Source organism: Copadichromis virginalis, linkage group LG19, assembly GCF_057382275.1.
Source record: "Copadichromis virginalis isolate Kocher_CV1m ecotype Utaka linkage group LG19, C_Virginalis_male_GT1.1, whole genome shotgun sequence".
NCBI classification, from domain to species: Eukaryota; Metazoa; Chordata; class Actinopteri; order Cichliformes; family Cichlidae; genus Copadichromis; species Copadichromis virginalis.
Window position 1 is genome coordinate 17,609,552 of NC_140636.1, and position 18,409 is coordinate 17,627,960.

Genomic DNA, 18,409 nt, shown 5'->3' on the forward strand with positions numbered 1-18,409 from the left:
AATCAGGGAGGACAGCACCGTTTAGTGAATGCTGAAAATTGAAAAGCTTTTCTTTTTTAGACAAAAAAGAAATTAATGGCGCTTTCTTTTCCTAACTGTCATAACAAGTACGCCTGCACTGACAAACGCAATAAACTCACACAGGCCTTCGATAGCTCTGCTGTCTGTCATGCTCGAAGTCGTCCTTGTCCGAGTCTTCCGAGGAGGAAGAGGACAGGTCATCGCGCCTTATGTCGTCATGCTGGAAGGGAAGTGTGGGTGAGAAGACAGCAGGGGTGGCGGGGGCACTGAAAACTGAGTGATGACCATCGACAACAGATAGGGGATGGAGATGGAGGTGATGAGGATGGGATGAATCGTCAATGGAGACTGTCGACAGGTCCCCCTCTGACTCCTCAGGGAACTTTAGAAAAGGACAAAAGGTCAAACTCACACAGGAAATGGTTTAATGTCTGTCTAAATTTGTTCCTACGTGGAGACATCGATCCAGGGAATCTGAGAGCTGGAGCTGATGTCTTCAGCAGAAATCCACCCAAAAAAGGAAGTAGTGTTCTGTAGACTGGACCTTATTAATTAGTTTAACTGATCAGTTCTGAAATTTGTGTTTACTCCTCAAATCAAATTTAATCTTTTACTTCTGCAGGTCCAGAGGCAGAACACTACTGCCTGCAACGGTTCACCGAGGAGCTCAGAGGTCATGCACTTTCTGTGAAGAGGAATGACAGCTTGAAACAAAGGAAGAAGATGAGGATGAGTAGATGACATACCCCGTCTCAAGATGGTGACAACAGAAAAATGCCCAAGAAAGTGTAGAAGTATCCTTATGACAGCCAGGGACAAAGCCCATTTGTGTAGGGTCAACAGATCCCAAACACACTGACAGAGGTGAGCATCAGTTAAATTAGAAATAATCCATCTGCGACACAAATACTCCTTATAGGACAATATAGAGTTTTATATGAATGTGGTATTGATTTATTGAGCAAGTCTTGTTCTTTCATCAAAGAGTTAGAGATTACTATAATTTTTTAATTAATATCAGGATTATTGTTATCAATTTCACCGTTAATGATTTTATTGAAAAAAAAAAAAAAGAGAAAGATTTACACTCACCAAGAAAATAACACAACTGCACAACAGATTCATCACCATTCAGTTACAGTGCTGAGCAAATAAACCCAACGAAAGCTCCTTTGGGAGATTAAATAACTCATGTCATCAAAGGAATTTTGATTACGCTATTGACGAATATTTTAAGTGGCTACAGGTTGCTTGGCAACTACATAATAAGGTCACCATTTCATTATAAGACTTCAATCTCTTGGTTTTGTTAAAATTAAGTAAAAATAAATGATTTTTTTTAAATAAAATCATCTTTTATGATGGATTATGTGACGTTCACACATGCCTGTGACCACCTGTTTAACCCTAAAATTTCACTTGGACTTTTTAAAAAAAATTGTTAATAAGTAATTAAAACAGTCGGGTAGGGGGAGGGAACTTTCTTGTGGCTTCTGAAGAGAGAGGATTGTCTGAAAAAGGTTTGGGAGCCACAGTTATGAAAGTTGTTTGCAGTTTATGTTTGCAGTCACGCCCGCAAATAATAAGCAAGTTTTCTTATATAGTTATTATTCTCCTCAACACACATGACTGCCGTCTTCACAGTATGAGCCACAAATGCCGCTTCAGGGATGTGGGGTTAAAGAGAATGGATTCTTTTCCCCAGAATGTCTGAGTTATTATTTGTGATTGTGGCATTTTAAAAGGTAAACTGGTGACTTTATATTAAACGTATTATTTATTTTATCCTCGTGAAGTTTTTGGTATTGTTGGGGGCGATTAAGGACCTGCTGTTGTGACAAACAAAAGCCGACAGACTGTGACTCAGTGGCCACCCATGCATAGTTGTTAGAAATCACTCAATATACTAAGGTTAAAAAAAAGAAAAAAGCTGCTGGATTATTTTATGCAGTTTCAAGACAGGATGAGTGTGTGTGGGGTGTGAAACTATAATTCATTAAGCAGCAATTCAACTGTAAAGTGTTTTTATTCTGCAAACAATTGATTTTCTGAGAACTTTCTTGGGTTGAGGTCATTCTAAATAAAAGCAGGGATGAATTGCTGACTCTCACACTCAGCAGCTAAGGGAATAGTACAGTGGGGCAAAAAAGTATTTAGTCAGCCACCGATTGTGCAAGTTCCCCCACCTAAAATGATGACAGAGGTCAGTAATTTGCACCAGAGGTACACTTCAACTGTGAGAGACAGAATGTGAAAAAAAAATCCATGAATCCACATGGTAGGATTTGTAAAGAATTTATTCGTAAATCAGGGTGGAAAATAAGTATTTGGTCAATAACAAAAATACAACTCAATACTTTGTAACATAACCTTTGTTGGCAATAACAGAGGTCAAACGTTTACTATACGTCTTTACCAGGTTTGCACACACAGTAGCTGGTATCTTGGCCCATTCCTCCATGCAGATCTTCTCGAGAGCAGTGATGTTTTGGGGCTGTCGCCGAGCAACACGGACTTTCAACTCCCGCCACAGATTTTCTATGGGGTTGAGGTCTGGAGACTGGCTAGGCCACTCCAGGACTTTTCAAATGCTTCTTACGGAGCCACTCCTTTGTTGCCCGGGCGCTGTGTTTTGGATCATTGTCATGTTGCAAGACCCAGCCTCGTTTCATCTTCAAAGTTCTCACTGATGGAAGGAGGTTTTGGCTCAAAATCTCACGATACATGGCCCCATTCATTCTGTCCTTAACACGGATCAGTCGTCCTGTCCCCTTGGCAGAAAAACAGCCCCATAGCATGATGTTTCCACCCCCATGCTTCACAGTAGGTATGGTGTTCTTGGGATGCAACTCAGTATTCGTCTTCCTCCAAACACGACGAGTTGAGTTTATACCAAAAAGTTCTACTTTGGTTTCATCTGACCACATGACATTCTCCCAATCCTCTGCTGTATCATCCATGTGCTCTCTGGCAAACTTCAGACGGGCCTGGACATGCACTGGCTTCAGCAGCGGAACACGTCTGGCACTGCGGGATTTGATTCCCTGCCGTTGTAGTGTGTTACTGATGGTGACCTTTGTTACTTTGGTCCCAGCTCTCTGCAGGTCATTCACCAGGTCCCCCCGTGTGGTTCTGGGATCTTTGCTCACCGTTCTCATGATCATTTTGACCCCACGGGATGAGATCTTGCGTGGAGCCCCAGATCGAGGGAGATTATCAGTGGTCTTGTATGTCTTCCATTTTCTGATGATTGCTCCCACAGTTGATTTTTTCACACCAAGCTGCTTGCCTATTGTAGATTCACTCTTCCCAGTCTGGTGCAGGTCTACAATACTTTTCCTGGTGTCCTTCGAAAGCTCTTTGGTCTTGGCCATGGCGGAGTTTGGAGTCTGACTGTTTGAGGCTGTGGACAGGTGTCTTTTATACAGATGATGAGTTCAAACAGGTGCCATTCATACAGGTAACGAGTGGGGGACAGAAAAGCTTCTTACAGAAGACGTTACAGGTCTGTGAGAGCCAGAGATTTTCCTTGTTTGAGGTGACCAAATACTTATTTTCCACCCTAATTTACGAATAAATTCTTTACAAATCCTACCATGTGAATTCATGGATTTTTTTTTCACATTCTGTCTCTCACAGTTGAAGTGTACCTCTGGTGCAAATTACTGACCTCTGTCATCATTTTAAGTGGGGGAACTTGCACAATCAGTGGCTGACTAAATACTTTTTTGCCACACTGTAGGTTTTATTATAAATCCGGATGATCCTCATGCACCAGTAATAAATCAAAATCTAACTTATTATGCAAATGAATGTCTACTGCATATAGCCGAAAGTTCCCGTCTTATCATCCTGTTTTGATTTTGCATATTCAAAATCCTGTCAGCACTGTCAAGGTAATCACAGAGGAGAGAAGGAAACAGAAGTTTTTGATCAGCGTTGGTTATGTATTTTCATTTTTTAAATTTTATTCTTGGACCATATACCTTGAATATATCTCCTGGACTGACAGGTGCAGACTCCAAAGCCTGATTATTAATCTTTAATTGGACAGAAGAGTTATTTTTAAAACAAGAGTTCATCCCTCTGTTTCTACTGCAACATACTGTACAAATCAGCTGTAACAGAGATCAGTTATGGTAACAAACAAACATGTAAATGATGGATGAGATGCAGATGATCGCATATAAAATTGCACAAAACTAAAAAAACAAAAAACAGAATATTGATTTGTTTGGAAATGCTTTAATTTATAAATAAATCAATTAAGAGGTACAATGCAATCTATTAATGTGCTACAGCAATGGATATCTGACACATGAAGAAGGCAGGCTTACCGTGTCCTGGATGTTGAAGGTGACCCGTGGTGCCGGAGAGGACACGTCCACACGGATATCTGGGAAATCTGCATCCACATCTCCGATTCTGGAACTGAAGCCAACATTGTGAGGATCTCATTTTTATTTGATTTTGTTTCAGAACATATGGCATTTAATCAGCCAACACTTGTCAAAGCCCGGCCTGTTATTAGTACGATTCATTTCAAGTCATTGTTGAGCATTTGTTGACCCCTCCAGAGTAAATATTTTTCTCCTGTGAAAGGTCTGAACTGCCTGAATATCAATACTACATTAATCCTGAGATAATCTGCATAATTACTATAAACAAAATGCAATGAGCACTTCCTCTTCACTACATTCTAATTTGTGAGTCACTCTGTCCCTCTTTGTCAGCAAGATAATGGGAAAATGTTTGAAAAACATAATGGCAGCAGCAGCAGCAGCAGCAGAGAAGTGAGACAGAGGTCACATGGTCCTGTTTGTTTACAGTGAAGCTCCCTTAATGGTGTCATTTCTATGATAATCTGATACCAGGGAAGGTGCCTCCTGCTGCCCTTCTTTGTTACCTTTGTCTGTCCATCCTTTTTAGAGGTGGCCGGCCTGCTGCCGCTGAGATGCTTTTGGAGCGGTTGTAGCTTGGTTTGTAGCCAAGACCCCACTTATCCTTTAGAGAGGCCGCCTGGGAAAGAACAAACACAGCTACAAACGGGTCCATAAAAGGATAAACATGACTAACACCCTAGCATGATTTCATGCTATTTTAAGTTAAGGTGCTGTGGCGAATGCACTTCTACTCGGGGAAGGTAAAGAGACGGGGGATTCACCCTCATGCTGGAGCGACGCAGCTTCTTTCTGACATCTCTCCTGATGTCTTTGACGGCCACAGACTCCAGCTGTTGATAGCGCTGGATCTCCTGATTGATGGTTCCTTCGCTGGCCCCCAGTTTCCTGCGTTCGTAAGAAGAGGACACGGCTAGTCACTTAGTTGTTGCAACTCTTTAAACAGAACAGTTACAAAAAGCTGGAGTCTTACTTGAGGTCATCGATGACTTTGGCTTGCTCATTCAGTTCTCGGATGTCAATGACCCTTTTTGTGAACTTCCTCCCACGAGCATCAATTATCTGGTTTCCTGACACCATGGGCCTTCTGGGGTCAACCGCCTCCTGTTGCACCAAAGCAGGAAACCAAACACACATGGAAACACACAGATGTGGTTAAACTGACTGACAACTGTGACAAACTTTCTGATCAACAGATTGTGCAATAAGAATCCATCGTCCCGATGTCCCAGTTTCTGATTAAAAGGTGCATTTTTGTGATTCAATCATTAGAAGTTTATCTGTAGAATTATCCACACACCAGGAGCCATGTCACAAATAAGAGACACCACCACCACCACCACAACTCCTAGTGAAAGAAGGAAACAAAGCTTTATTGCCAAAGGGAATTATGGGCCACTAATCTACTTCTTTTCACCCATCATTGAAGCTTAATGAGGAGGGCAGTGGAAGCAAATAACACAGCCCAGAATTTTGGAATCCACAGCCTTCATCACTTAAGTGCAAGTGCCTGAAATGTGACCTTGTAAGTGATTCAACCAGCCTGGAGAAAAGTTTAACACTGCGGGCGGCTACATACACAAGCCCAGGAGAGGGGTCTTTGGGTTCTGCCACTGCCTGGTAGGCAAGGAGATGCACAGTTTAAGTAGTCGATGGGGACAGATATGCTCTGAGGCCTGGGGCTGAGGCCCAGGATGTGGTTTACCAGACGCTTCCTTAAGGTCAGCCGAGGGCTGAACTCTGGAGTCTGTAAATAACAGCAGGGACAGGTGAATGGAAAGGTGGAACAGCCTGGGTCAGACTTTGCCTTCTGAAGCTTTTTTTTTTTTAAATGCAAGCCAGGTAGGATTTGTTCAAACGGACTGATGCATTATTAAAGGAATAGTTCAACATTTTAGAAATCCACAAACACTATCCTGTCGACAGCACGATGAGAAGATATCGTAGAGCTTACCTGCGACACCACAATGAACAGCAGCTGGTTAGCTTAGTGAAGGAGAATATAGGCAGTCCTAAAGAACCCAAACTAACACATTTTATCAGTTTGTTTAATCTGTGCAAAAACCAAAGAGGAGAAAAAACAGCAATTTGCTGTTTTACTGAGGGGTTACGTGCCTGGGTGTTTCTTAGCTGGGAGCTGTGACCTCAATCTTGTGAGGCTGCTGGAAACCAGCAGAAACTCATAACAGCCCCCCAGACAACCCAAACCAATTTGTTTTAGAGGCAGCTTTAGTTATCAACACATTCCCTGTTTTCAGTCTTTGCATCAAACTAAGGTAACAGCTGCTGCTGCAGTCTGTTATCTAATTTACATACACCACAGTGGTACTTATCTTCTCATATTACCAGCTGCAAAATAAGAGAATAGATGCATTTCCCTAAATGTTGAACTTCTTCTTCTGAACCTGCGATACTGACTGGCAGTAAACTCAACAGCTGAATATTCCCACTTCAGTTTAGAGTTTTTCTTTTCACAACTTTCAACACTGGAAATATATATTTTTAGATATTTCTTGAGAACTTTCTAACTTCTAAAGGAGACCATCTGATCTGACTGATGCAACAGCTGCTCGGGTCTCGTTAAAGTCAGGCTGTGAAAGAACGACTGAATCCAGCTGTGGCGGAAATACACAATTACTCTTTAGCAATCTTCCGAATTCAAACTAAACTGTAATAAAAAACGAACTGAGCGGTGTCTGACCATGTGCGTGGTGGGTGACATGGAGTCGGTTTCGTCCTCATCTGAAAGGTCTGCCATGTTCACAGAGTTCAGATCGGCGATGTCGTCTATGTCCTCCTCGCCCGTCAGGGACGTCAGCGTGTTGCCCAGAGCGTTGAGGCGCTTGCCGATATTGGGGTCCATGTGAACGGCGATTCCACACATCTTCCAAAGCACATTGAGAGTCCAGGTACCAGCGCTGCTGCTTTCTGTTTTGGTGAAAAGGAAGCCAGGAGTGAGAGGGAAAACAGTGGATGATGTTGGGAAAATTAATGCAATAAATAATAAAATTTTCCACACAGTCTCAATATCATTGTGCAGCTCTAGGGTGTGATCTATATTTAATAGACCAGAGCACAGTTAAAAGAACTTGCCTGCAGAGGGCTGCCCTGTAGTCCTGGAACACACTTCATATGTACCGTCAGGGACTACACCTGCACACAAGTACATACAAACAAATATCTTTCATGATCTCTATAGAGACACACTGACAGTCTTCTTCTGCCCACTAGCTCACAAATCAAATGTGAACGGGCTCACACAGTACAGAATTTGTATTTGAAATGGCTTTCTGCAACACTTAGATAAAAACATTTGCATAAACTGTGTCACTCACAAGCATTCATGACGATGTCTCCCCGGACTTCAGGCTTCCAGTCGTCCCAGGAGGTCTCGAAGCCCTCGGCAAAGCGGATGCAGAAATTTTTGAAGTGTCCTTTACTCACCAGGGACTCGGAGGAGCAGGCGGTGATCAGTGTGCTCTCGATGGTCAGGACCAGCGCAGAGCCCGTGTCAAAATCTATGCTGTGATTGGCCTGGTGGAATGGCAGGGAGAAAGGTTACTCTGGCCTCAAGGGAGAGAGGAGAAGGGGGGAGAGTACAAGGAAAGGCAAACCACCTCCATTTGTTTGGAAAAGGAAGCGTTGGCAACACTTCATTCTGTACAGCTGTCATCAACTTAACCAAATATTAAGAACAATAGCACAATGGCAAATTATTGCACATTAAAGGGGATTTGCTATGCTTATTTCCAGCTCTAAACATTTTAGCTTGGACTCTAGATTATACATGATTCACGGTACAAAACAAATAATCCTTTTTACATCTTTCTGGCCTCTGTATAGTCTGTCTCCACACACAAGCTGGTTTAACACCCTTTGCACCGTCTCTTTAATGCATCTTTATTCTTATGGCCTAAAACTCACCAACGGAAGGTTTGAATGGCAGGTGAAAGAGTGGAGCCAGAACTGTGTATCGTAAAGACTGGGCATCATAAAGATCCAAAAGGTCTGAAACTTTTTTGTTTGTTATTTTAGCATGTTTAATATTCAAGTCCACCTGAAAATAAGTCAAAAGCTTAACAAGACAGGTCCACTTTAAAACCTTCGAGGGAACAAGTTTAAGTGCTACTGACATAAATCTATCTCTGAGTGAAGTGTTACCAAGCTCTTCAGTACATTTCAAGTTCAAATGCAGAAAATCAGTGATTAAAGAAGAAAAAACAAACAAACAGAAACCCACACATCCAAATTACATGAATTTGATTAACCTGACATTAGTCCCAGAATAGCAGTCTGATCATTATCATTAGGAAAATACATATATCTGTATCTGAACTATTTACTAGCCCATTTCAATCAGCTGGATGAAAATAATCAGACCACAATTTTGGGGCAGCTATTACAAGATCCCAGATATAAGCCAATGCAAAATACCACATGCATACAAGCGTAGAGAGAGCCCACCATGTGCAACACTGCACCTAACTATATTCTTAATCTAGTCTCGCATATAGAAACGTACATAACTAAAAAGCACTCACATAATCAATACTCTGGATACCAACAGGCATAACTTTTATTATGAAAACACACCTCAAACACCAGCCCGAGCTTCACTACTTGTTATGCCGCCGTTAGAGAAGCTTTTTTTTTTTAAAACCACAAAGCACCTATGATGCAGTATACTGCAGTGTGACAGGTTTTATAGAAGAGCGTCACTCAGTATCAGTCAACACCTCACACCAAGCCATCCCAAGAGATGTAATAAACTTTTGGTTACTTTTCGTGCATTTCTTTGCTGGCCTGCTGAAGAGCTGGCCCCAGCTTCAGAGTTTGTGCCCTCCGTAACTGGTTCTTGTCCTCTCTATGGAAATAAGTGTAACATAACTGTCTGCATCTGAAATCTTTCCAATCCTAGCATGCAAAGTAGAATAAGGATAATTCAAACTATGATGAATGAGTACAGTAAAATATAGGACACACTTCCAAAAAAAAGAGAAAGAAAAAAATAAAAAAAATAGGACACCCAATATGCACATGCACATGTTGACTTAAAGTAACTGTGAGGAAGCCTGTCTGTTGGGACTGTATACAGATTTACAGCAATTGTTGAGGAGGCACTGACATAAGATCTGATAAGAGTAGCTCAACATCACTGAACAGTTCTTAAGGCTGTTAGTTTGGCATCAGTCTCACATGCCTGCAGACTGGTTGGTGTTGAGCTGGAAATCTCCTGAAGCCAGGGAAAAATGTGGATTGTCTAACCAGTTAGCAAGTGTTTTTGCTGCAAGTTGCTGGCTGCTGCTTGGTGGAATCAGCAGCCTTCAAAGTAAAGACAGTGTCTTATGACTGTAACCAACATGTTTCAACATAAACTAGTTTTACTTTGAAGGCAAGCAGTCTGCATTTCCAGTTTACCTACTGCTACACTAGGTGAGTGAGTATTTGCAGACATAGGAAATCAATGTCTTCCAAAACTTGTAGTAGTTGAAAACTACTGCAGATTGTGGCATCTACTAGCGATCAGTATACTAGTAGATTCATCAGTACATTCAAATTTGGATGATCTGAAAAAAGCAGCAGTGATGGAAGCAAGCCATAGAGCCACAAGCAGAGCACCTTGTTGGGGATTTTTGTTTTTTATAACTTTTCAAAGTGTGTATTTCAAGTCAGCATATATTAAAACTTTTACAAAACAAAATAAGTTGTGCACTTTATATCCTAAACCGAACTTAAAAATATATAAGATTATTTATAAGAAAACAATCTAACGCTCAAAGGGACTGACCAATGACACTTGGGAGACTCAGTCATAGCATATTACCTGAGATGTGTTGGTAATTGGCAGGCAAATACCCAGGTCATTGACTGTCAGTTGCAGAAAGAGGGTGCTGAATGCCTGGGCGGAGGTCTGTTGAATGCCTGGCAGCTTATCCACCACTTCTTTTGTGGCCACGTGAATGTCCTTGTTGAGGGCCATACGCTGCTCATTCCAGTTGTCATATGCAGCTTTGTAGTTTAGCCAGAAGAGCACAGCTGCAGAAGAGCACAGTGGTGGGATGAATAAACATTAAATAAGATCTAACATGTCATTTAAGTAATTTATATCAAATTTTGAGATGCTAAAGAACCAAAAACTCCAAATATGGATCTAAATAAGGAAAATCTGTTTTTCCCAGAGCTTAAATAAAATCACACACCCATCCCACTTTACCCACCAGTGTTGGAATTGGCATCAAAGTGTGAAATAATGTTACACAGTATAAAAACATTAAAACCTATACTTTATACTGTTGATTGTTCAGTGTTACCCAACAACATTAATAGGAACAGAAAGTCTTTCTCCAGTAATGTCACCTAAATATGTCAGCTACATGTCTGAGTCTTATTAAACCAGACTAAGTAAGACTGACGGAGTCATCTTAACAGACAGACATGTTTCTAAAATTTCTACAAAGTGTTTGATGGGTCAGATTATTCAGACACACTAACAATGAATAATGTATAATGGGAGTTTGACAAAATGTTAACAGAAGCTGAAGTTCAGCAGGTGCTTCCAGCTGTAGATGTTTTGAGTTTATTACATTAACTGCAACATCAGTTAGTAGCAGCAACTTTTAAACACATGGAAAAGAAGCAAAAACGTAATCACTTGGAACAAATTATCCCAGACAGGTTTGATAAGGATCCAACAACACATTACATTGTGTTCTTTCCTCACATAGTCACAGCTTTTAAGCTGTCACATCCATTTACCAAACTTTATTACACGTGTACACACACACACACACACACACACACACACACACACACACACTTTCATAAAGGACATGCCCACTCTAATTACCAAAGTAACTTTAACAATAAAGCTGCCACGTTAAGAAAAGTCTGACTTCAAGGATAACGTATCACCCACTGTACTGCATTGTACATAATGAGGCTTCTGATCCTGCTTCAGTCAAGAAAGCTGTGAGAAACTTTTAACGTCAGAAAAATCATCACCTTTAAACACAGATTAAATATCATGCAGCCCATGTTTTAAAAGACCTATACACCAAAGATAGAAAAAAAAAGGAATCCTAACCTCTGTCGAATGCCACGGGCTGAGCGAAAACCACTGGCCTGTTGAGGGTGATGAGAACAGCCTCTTTGTCAGTGGATCCACTGATTTCCTCCTGCAGAGCATTCCGCAGACCAATCCGAGTTTGGAAGTATGCCACTTGGTGGAAATCCGAGCCAGCTTCTTCATACACCTTTAAAGTGAAAGTGAGAAAAGGAATCAAATAGTCATCTATTATCGTAGGATCTACTGTACAATATAAAGCGTCTTGAGGCGACTGTTGTTGTGATTTAGTGCTATATAAATAAAATTGAATTGAATTGAATTGACTTCATCTGATACGATAAAGCACGGGATGAACGGGACCTGTTAAGAAGTGAGGATTCTGTGTCTGTATGCTGAGTAAGACGAACTGCTTGAGAATACGTGCAGGATTTCATTTGTACCTGGTGCTTGACAATCTGTCCAAGGGCTAGGTTGAGGTCAACTTGACATTTTCCAAAGAGTTTCAGGTAACTGCTGCTGCCTCCAGCCTGAGCCTTGCACTGGATTCTGTTGGACAGCTCGAGCTCAATCAGGCCCGTCTCAAAGCGCACGGCTCGCATGGAGGGAGTGGTTGCTGTCATCTGGATTCCCTGTGAACACGAAGACAACAATAAAATCTCCACAGAGAAAACTTGAACTGGTTTCATCCCTTCAAAACAACACAAAGCTTCTCCCAAAGAGAATAATTTTGCATTTCTGAAACAAACTGAACATCAGATACCTTGAACCTGAGGCTGAGAGAATAAAGCAGGATTTTGGGTTTGTCTGCATCTGTTGAGGTGTCGTGCTCATTCCAGAGTGGGATGGGTTGTTCTCCTCCTGGCAGAACAGAACACACACACACCTTACAGGTCACACACAAGCTGGATAAAACATAGCTGAATTGTGGCAATGTGGACCGGAGGCAGATGTGCAAGTATTAATCTGCTGTAGTCTTCAATTGCAGCTTTTCCTCTTTAATGTGCGCCTCCATCGTTATTCTTTTCTCTAAAATGGCAAAAAAAAAAAAAAAAAACTACCACTACTACTATCAAGCTTGGTGAGCTTAACAAAATACTATCAATAATGTGGAAATAAACAAGGGTGGATTTGTAGCAGTGCATCGGGCATTGATATTTGAGGAAAAACGATTTTTTAGCAACTTAAGCAGCAGCTGTAGGATACAGAATGCTGTGGGGAAAAGCCAGATGTCTGAGATTAGATTAACTTTATTGATCCAAGAGGAAAGCTCGGCTGCTGCAGCAGCACATAGAGGATACAGTACTGTAACGTGTTTGTGATTCTGGTAAGTCTCTAAAAATGTAAAAGATAATAATTAGAATAATAATGAAAAACCAGAAGGTTTACGTTACATTACCTGACACTTTCTGAATGACCTCGTTCACTTCCTTCATGAAAACCTTCTGCAGAAAGACCAGGTGGTTGAGCAGGTCTGTGGTCAGGTTGTGCTCAAAAGAGCCAATCTGTGCACGAGAGAGGACAGTGAACACAAAGATCAGTTAGATGTTACAAATAACAAAACTTTAAAGATTTAAAATGCAGATTGTAAATCAACAGGCCTTTACTTAAAGCACCTGCTGCTATAACTTTTTTACCTCAGCTACACATCGCAGGTAGTTGCCCTGCAGGTAGTTTCCTTGTTTTGCTGGGAAGTCGTCTGGTGCCCAGCCCTGGTCTGAGTGACTATCGTGATCCTCCATGATGTACTCTCCCGACATTGTAACCGGCGGCAGCGTGAGGCTGGCTGATGGCGACATAGTGTGCTGGGACATGTCCACCGGGGACACTTTTGATTGGAAGCAAAGTTTGTGGTTCGGCAACTCAAACGTGAAACTGGTTTGTGCTCCTAAAGACAAGTTGGTGAGAGAAGGAATATCATGACTCATTAACCTCAGCAAATTGGTACAAAAGGCTGGGAGGAAAACGATTATTTTAAATAAATATTGCAGAAGTTTGTATCAGATATATTTTCACACACCCGTCATGCCGTGGCTCTTCATGCGGCCCATCTTGTACTCTGCTTTCAGTGATGGGAGCAGGGCTGCGCCAATGGTGATGCCATCCATCATGGCGCTGAACTTGAGGACAATGGGCTTCTTCTCCAGGCCTTCGGGAAGCTGAGGGAACTCGTTGGCCTCGACAGGGGTCTGGTTGATGCTGGATGCTTTGTCAGAGGGTTGCGGGGTGGGGGTGTCCTCCCTATTAGGAGGTTGGCTGTTAAAAAACATAAAAACAATTACTCATGAGGTCAGGATTGCATGACTTTCTACTTTAGCCGCAACTTTGGCTTTTAAAGTATTACATAGCCTTAATCCCACTTACATCCATCAACTTCTTTACCGCCTTTTAAATCCCTTCTTAAACGTTCTTTTACTGCGAGCCGTTAATGAATGTTTGCTATGTGTTTATAAATGCCGCCTTGTTCCCCAATACCGTGTTTGATTCTTTTTATAATCTCCTCTTGTTAATATTTCTGTTTTTCTTTCAGATGATTTCATTACTTCCATAGGATGAGACTTTGTTCAAAAGTGGAATACTGATAGAGTTTATGTTTATTATTATGTGTGCTGTGTTGTCAGGAGGGTGGCTGGCTGTGTGGGTTTCCTCCCACAGTCAGAAATGTCCATGTTAATTAAACTGATGATTCTAAATTGGCCGCCAGTGTGTGGGTAGATACAGTGCTTAAGTAGAAAGTAAAGTGTTTTATAAATGTGTGTGGAAATCACTGATTGGTCAGTGAGACTAGAAAAGTGCTACATAGTTACATGTTCAAGCGATGATGTAATATGTTAATGTCTGGACTGGATTTGGGAAGCAGCGCCTCCGATTTATCCACCCAGCCTTATGAGGTAAACTGCGTTGAAGGAAGCTGCACGTGGAAAAGTCACTGCTAATGCTTTGATTCAGTTATGTGTGTGTTATTTTTCACAACTCTGCAGATACTGACTTCCATTCCAGCGAAAATCAAATTATAGACAAGTTCTTTAATACCCAAAGCACACCTACAACTCTATAAATATATTAACATAATTCAGCATATTACCATGGAAACAGACCACACACAGGTTTTAAAGGCGGGCGACAGTGTGGACCTGCTGTAGTAACGTGTCTGTTTAGTAGACATTACGAACTGAATGAGTAAACATTACACTTCAGAGACAGCACGTGTTGGATGGTGGATTCATTTATGGTTTCAAGTTGAGCACATTTTGAAATTGATTACTTTGAAGTGGGGAGAAAAAAAAAGCTGTGAGAAAAGCTGAATAGGTGAAGCAGACGTACGCATTAGAAGGCTGGCGGATGAGGTCGGAGATTTGCTTGGAGAGCTGATGGGAGCTGCGGACCATCATACTGTGCAGCGTAGCCGGGTGTTGGGGAATGTTGATCATGATGGCCCCCACTTTGAAGACAGCAGCGTTGTTGGTCTTCAGACCCCGCTGGGCGCTGTACAAGGCCTGAGACTTGGCGATGTTGCATTTGACCACCGTTCTGTAAACACAGAGGAAGCCGGAATAAGCAGCGGAGCAAAAAAAACTCAATCATAGAGAAGACGTAGACTTATGAATGAAGGTGGGGTTAGACACCAAACAGTGAAACACCATGCAAATTCAGGACTGCAATTATTTGTGTGTGCATTTTTGGTTTTTGTTTTTTTTAGGGACGTAATGAGCGGTTATGGTAGTGACGCTATGAATGAATAACAAAGAATGTACGGTCTGCAAGCCTGGCTGGCTCAGCTAAAGGAAAATGATATCGTGTCGACTAAATATTAATAGACTGCAGATTTTTATCAGATTGATGACATTAGAAGAGAACATGGATGCTGTAAACAAATACAAGAAAGTTGAATAGATAATGAGACACCATTTTTTGGCTTCAGCGTCTCAAATATTTAGTTTTTCTGCTTCTCACTGGTACAAAGAGATACTGCACTGACTCGCTTTTATTTTTCTGACATTTAAGAAAAAAGTGAGATGAGAAAGAAATCAGATGATTTTATGTTTTGGGGAAGAAGAAAAAAAGTCAGCAACAATAATCCACAGGTGGCAGTTGCTTCATTTACACAAACTTAATGGGGACAGATCATTGTAAATGCTCACTGAAAACAGATGTGGTAAACAGATGACTGAAACAAATGATGGATGTACATTTAAGGAAGTTATGCTTTTGGTTTAATGAGTCCCCTAAAATGCAGCATAAACATACAGAAACTCTTGTTTAGCAGTGCTGGTGGGAGATGTTGGGAAATCCTCCAGTCTAGGCAAGTAGTTGGAAGAGAAAGCAAATTAAAAAGAAGAAGAAGAAGAAGAAGAAAGTGTAAAATAATTTGAGAAACTTGAAGGTCAGAGCAATTTTTCACATTAAATGTACTGTTAAAATGTTTTAGAAGTTCAGACGTTATTTATGATAAGGCTCTGGATTAACAAAGCAGTTAAAACACAAAGATGAGCTCAGGCAGCTCAGAGAACCACAGCTGAACATACTCGTAATTAAACTGCATCTAGGAGGCAACACTAAAACAACAACTTCTGACAAGCCACTGATATGTCAGACACCATTGTTTTGTTTTACTTCTGCACTGGGACCTGCTGTCTTCGCACACTGTTTTTGCTTGAGTCAAAAGGACAAGAGCCAAAATAAGCAATCACAGTAACAACTCGAGAACGCTACTGTCTTGGCCACATAAATTTAAAAACAGGCAGAGTGTGCAGGTACATTATGGAAACAGTATTAGGTCTCAGTTTTATTTTCACAGTGGGAGGATTTCTTAAGTAAGCCATCTATTTATGTAATAAACTGAATCAAAACAGTGTGGAGACACACTGGCCTGTCTAAAAGCATAAATACAAGGCTTGCAACCTGATTAGGTTGGCTACCTTTTGAGGAAATTGCTTGCAGTAAAAAGAAAACATAATAAAATTAACTGGCTGGACAGGAGCCTGTAAATAGTTCTCACTGAGCACTAACACAACCATGTTTTAGAGGGCTTTTAAAGGTGTTTATGGAGTTTATACTTAAACACTCAATCAACTGTTTTGATAAGAGTACATTTTGCAAAAGTTAATCACAATTTTGTAAAGTGAACAAGAATTAAAAAAACGACACATTTTTAAAGAAAACATTCAAACTAATAGAAAAGAAAAACACTACCACCTGCTGAATTATTAAAAAAGAAAAAAAAAAAACATTACAATGAGAGAGAGTGAGGATCAATACAGTTAAGATCAGACAGGAACAAAGCACTTCGATTAAAACGCTTGGTTTCTTTTTAAATAGCTGCTAAAATATTTAATCGACAGGCTGAACAGAAGGAGAGTTTGCACGTACTGAATGTCAGGAGTTATCCCCTCCAGCAGAACGATGTTTACCCCTCCTATGTGAGCCGATGCGCACGTCTCTGTCATTTTCTGGTGCAGAATATCTGCAGGCACAACAACACCAAAAAAGAGATCAGATCAAACAAACCAAACTTCTACTGACCAGGAACTTCCCTTTTTTTGCACACCTGCATCGATCTACTTTGGGACTTTCTAAAGTTTCATATCGGATCTTTCCTACCATAAAAAAAGATGGAAAAAATCATTATCTCTGTCAAAATCCCTGCCTAACCTTTCATCTTCTCCTTCAGGGTGAAACTTCCATGTATCTTCTTCAGTTCTGCTTCCATGGTCAGCCCGCCGATGTCCGCCTCCAGGTGTGTGCGGTTCACCATGCCGATGCCGAACACGATGAGCGTGACGTGCTGAGGCTCGGAGCTCACAAGGCTGCGTCGCCTTCCACCCGCACCGGGAGGCTTGCTGGGCGTGTTGGGGTCCTGCTGCTCATTCTCAAATATCACTTTACAGAACGGCTCTGAGGTGTGACGTCCCGTCTCTGTGAATTTAGATTTACACGTTACATTAAAAACTGCTTCTGTACTTTCACTTATAAAATCGGTGATGACAGATGCACCACTTTTTTTTTTTTTTTTTTTTTATTAAATTGGGAAAGTTTATCCTCCCACTCCGAAGGAATGGTCACTACTTCATAGCCTCCTCTGTTACAGCAGTAAAATATTCTAGTAGGATAAACTGAAATAGGCGTGTCACAAACAGGAGAAATGAATGAAAAGGTGTTTATAAAACAGTGATCATGAAGGAAGTCAGTCAGATTTGCAGAGCATAGTGTGCAGATTATAAGACAGTAACAACCTCTAAAAATAAAGCGAAGAGTAAAGCATAATGAAAAAGACACAGTTAAGCTAAACAACTGAAATGTGGAATTGGATGTGTGCTGGAAGCTTTTTTCCACCTGAAAGGCAGTTCTCCGGGGAGCTTTTCTCCAGGATGCCAGTGGGATCGGAGATGAGGGAGTAGAAGTTGAGCAGCTTGTACATGTTCTGCCAACATTCTGCTGATGGCTCGCTCTGCTCTGACACTGTGATGGAGTCCGAGTCATCCATCTGGATCGCCATGTGGTCGGCCACGTCACGGGACCCTTTCCGTGACACCTGAGGGCATTACGCAATATTCCAGATTATGAAACAGAAAGTAGACGTGCCACAATATGCATCGTGGGGCTGAAGGGTAAATAAACAGGCCTGCTGACTCATTCCTTATTTTATTACCCCGTTGTTTACTCTGACAGTATAGTTATGATGCAGTAAGCTGTCACGACAGAGCCACTTAATGAAAGCTAAAAACAGACACTTGTGAAATAAGTGTCAGGGAGGTGACTCAGTTATTTCAGGAGAGTTCCCCAAGAGTGGAAAATACTTCAAATGTATCTCATACATCATTTACTTTAATAAAAATCTCATTTAAAAAGTGCTTAGTGCCTCAAACTTCAAAGCTCATATTCCAACTTCTGAAACAAAAGAACTTTCACCAAGTCAAACATGTTT

The 18,409-nt window shown here is 41.2% G+C and overlaps 1 protein-coding gene and 1 long non-coding RNA gene across 3 annotated transcripts in view; one reads left to right on the forward strand and one right to left on the reverse strand.

The window, feature by feature from the left end:
- Positions 1 to 18,409, reverse strand: part of bltp1 (bridge-like lipid transfer protein family member 1) — a 76,347-nt gene that overhangs the window by 19,103 nt on the left and 38,835 nt on the right. The window contains exons 50-72 of one of the 2 annotated variants that reach the window (XM_085441437.1): positions 17,818 to 18,016; positions 17,137 to 17,400; positions 16,855 to 16,948; positions 15,733 to 15,783; positions 14,809 to 15,015; positions 13,505 to 13,740; positions 13,122 to 13,372; positions 12,884 to 12,989; positions 12,248 to 12,345; positions 11,928 to 12,116; positions 11,506 to 11,674; positions 10,246 to 10,457; positions 9,202 to 9,285; positions 7,757 to 7,955; positions 7,515 to 7,574; positions 7,123 to 7,349; positions 6,001 to 6,168; positions 5,395 to 5,525; positions 5,186 to 5,309; positions 4,928 to 5,040; positions 4,359 to 4,452; positions 4,008 to 4,061; positions 141 to 403 (exon numbers count right to left, since the gene is read on the reverse strand). In XM_085441437.1, coding sequence (XP_085297563.1) covers positions 141 to 403; positions 4,008 to 4,061; positions 4,359 to 4,452; positions 4,928 to 5,040; positions 5,186 to 5,309; positions 5,395 to 5,525; positions 6,001 to 6,168; positions 7,123 to 7,349; positions 7,515 to 7,574; positions 7,757 to 7,955; positions 9,202 to 9,285; positions 10,246 to 10,457; positions 11,506 to 11,674; positions 11,928 to 12,116; positions 12,248 to 12,345; positions 12,884 to 12,989; positions 13,122 to 13,372; positions 13,505 to 13,740; positions 14,809 to 15,015; positions 15,733 to 15,783; positions 16,855 to 16,948; positions 17,137 to 17,400; positions 17,818 to 18,016 — 3,593 coding nt within the window. The remainder of the gene's footprint in view (positions 1 to 140; positions 404 to 4,007; positions 4,062 to 4,358; positions 4,453 to 4,927; positions 5,041 to 5,185; positions 5,310 to 5,394; positions 5,526 to 6,000; positions 6,169 to 7,122; positions 7,350 to 7,514; positions 7,575 to 7,756; positions 7,956 to 9,201; positions 9,286 to 10,245; positions 10,458 to 11,505; positions 11,675 to 11,927; positions 12,117 to 12,247; positions 12,346 to 12,883; positions 12,990 to 13,121; positions 13,373 to 13,504; positions 13,741 to 14,808; positions 15,016 to 15,732; positions 15,784 to 16,854; positions 16,949 to 17,136; positions 17,401 to 17,817; positions 18,017 to 18,409) is intronic. The other variant, XM_085441438.1, reaches the window with a different exon arrangement.
- LOC146685892 (uncharacterized) lies at positions 400 to 17,343 on the forward strand. The gene is made up of 3 exons (XR_014916721.1): positions 400 to 885; positions 4,323 to 4,466; positions 17,156 to 17,343. It is a non-coding gene; the product is annotated as an uncharacterized LOC146685892 (long non-coding RNA).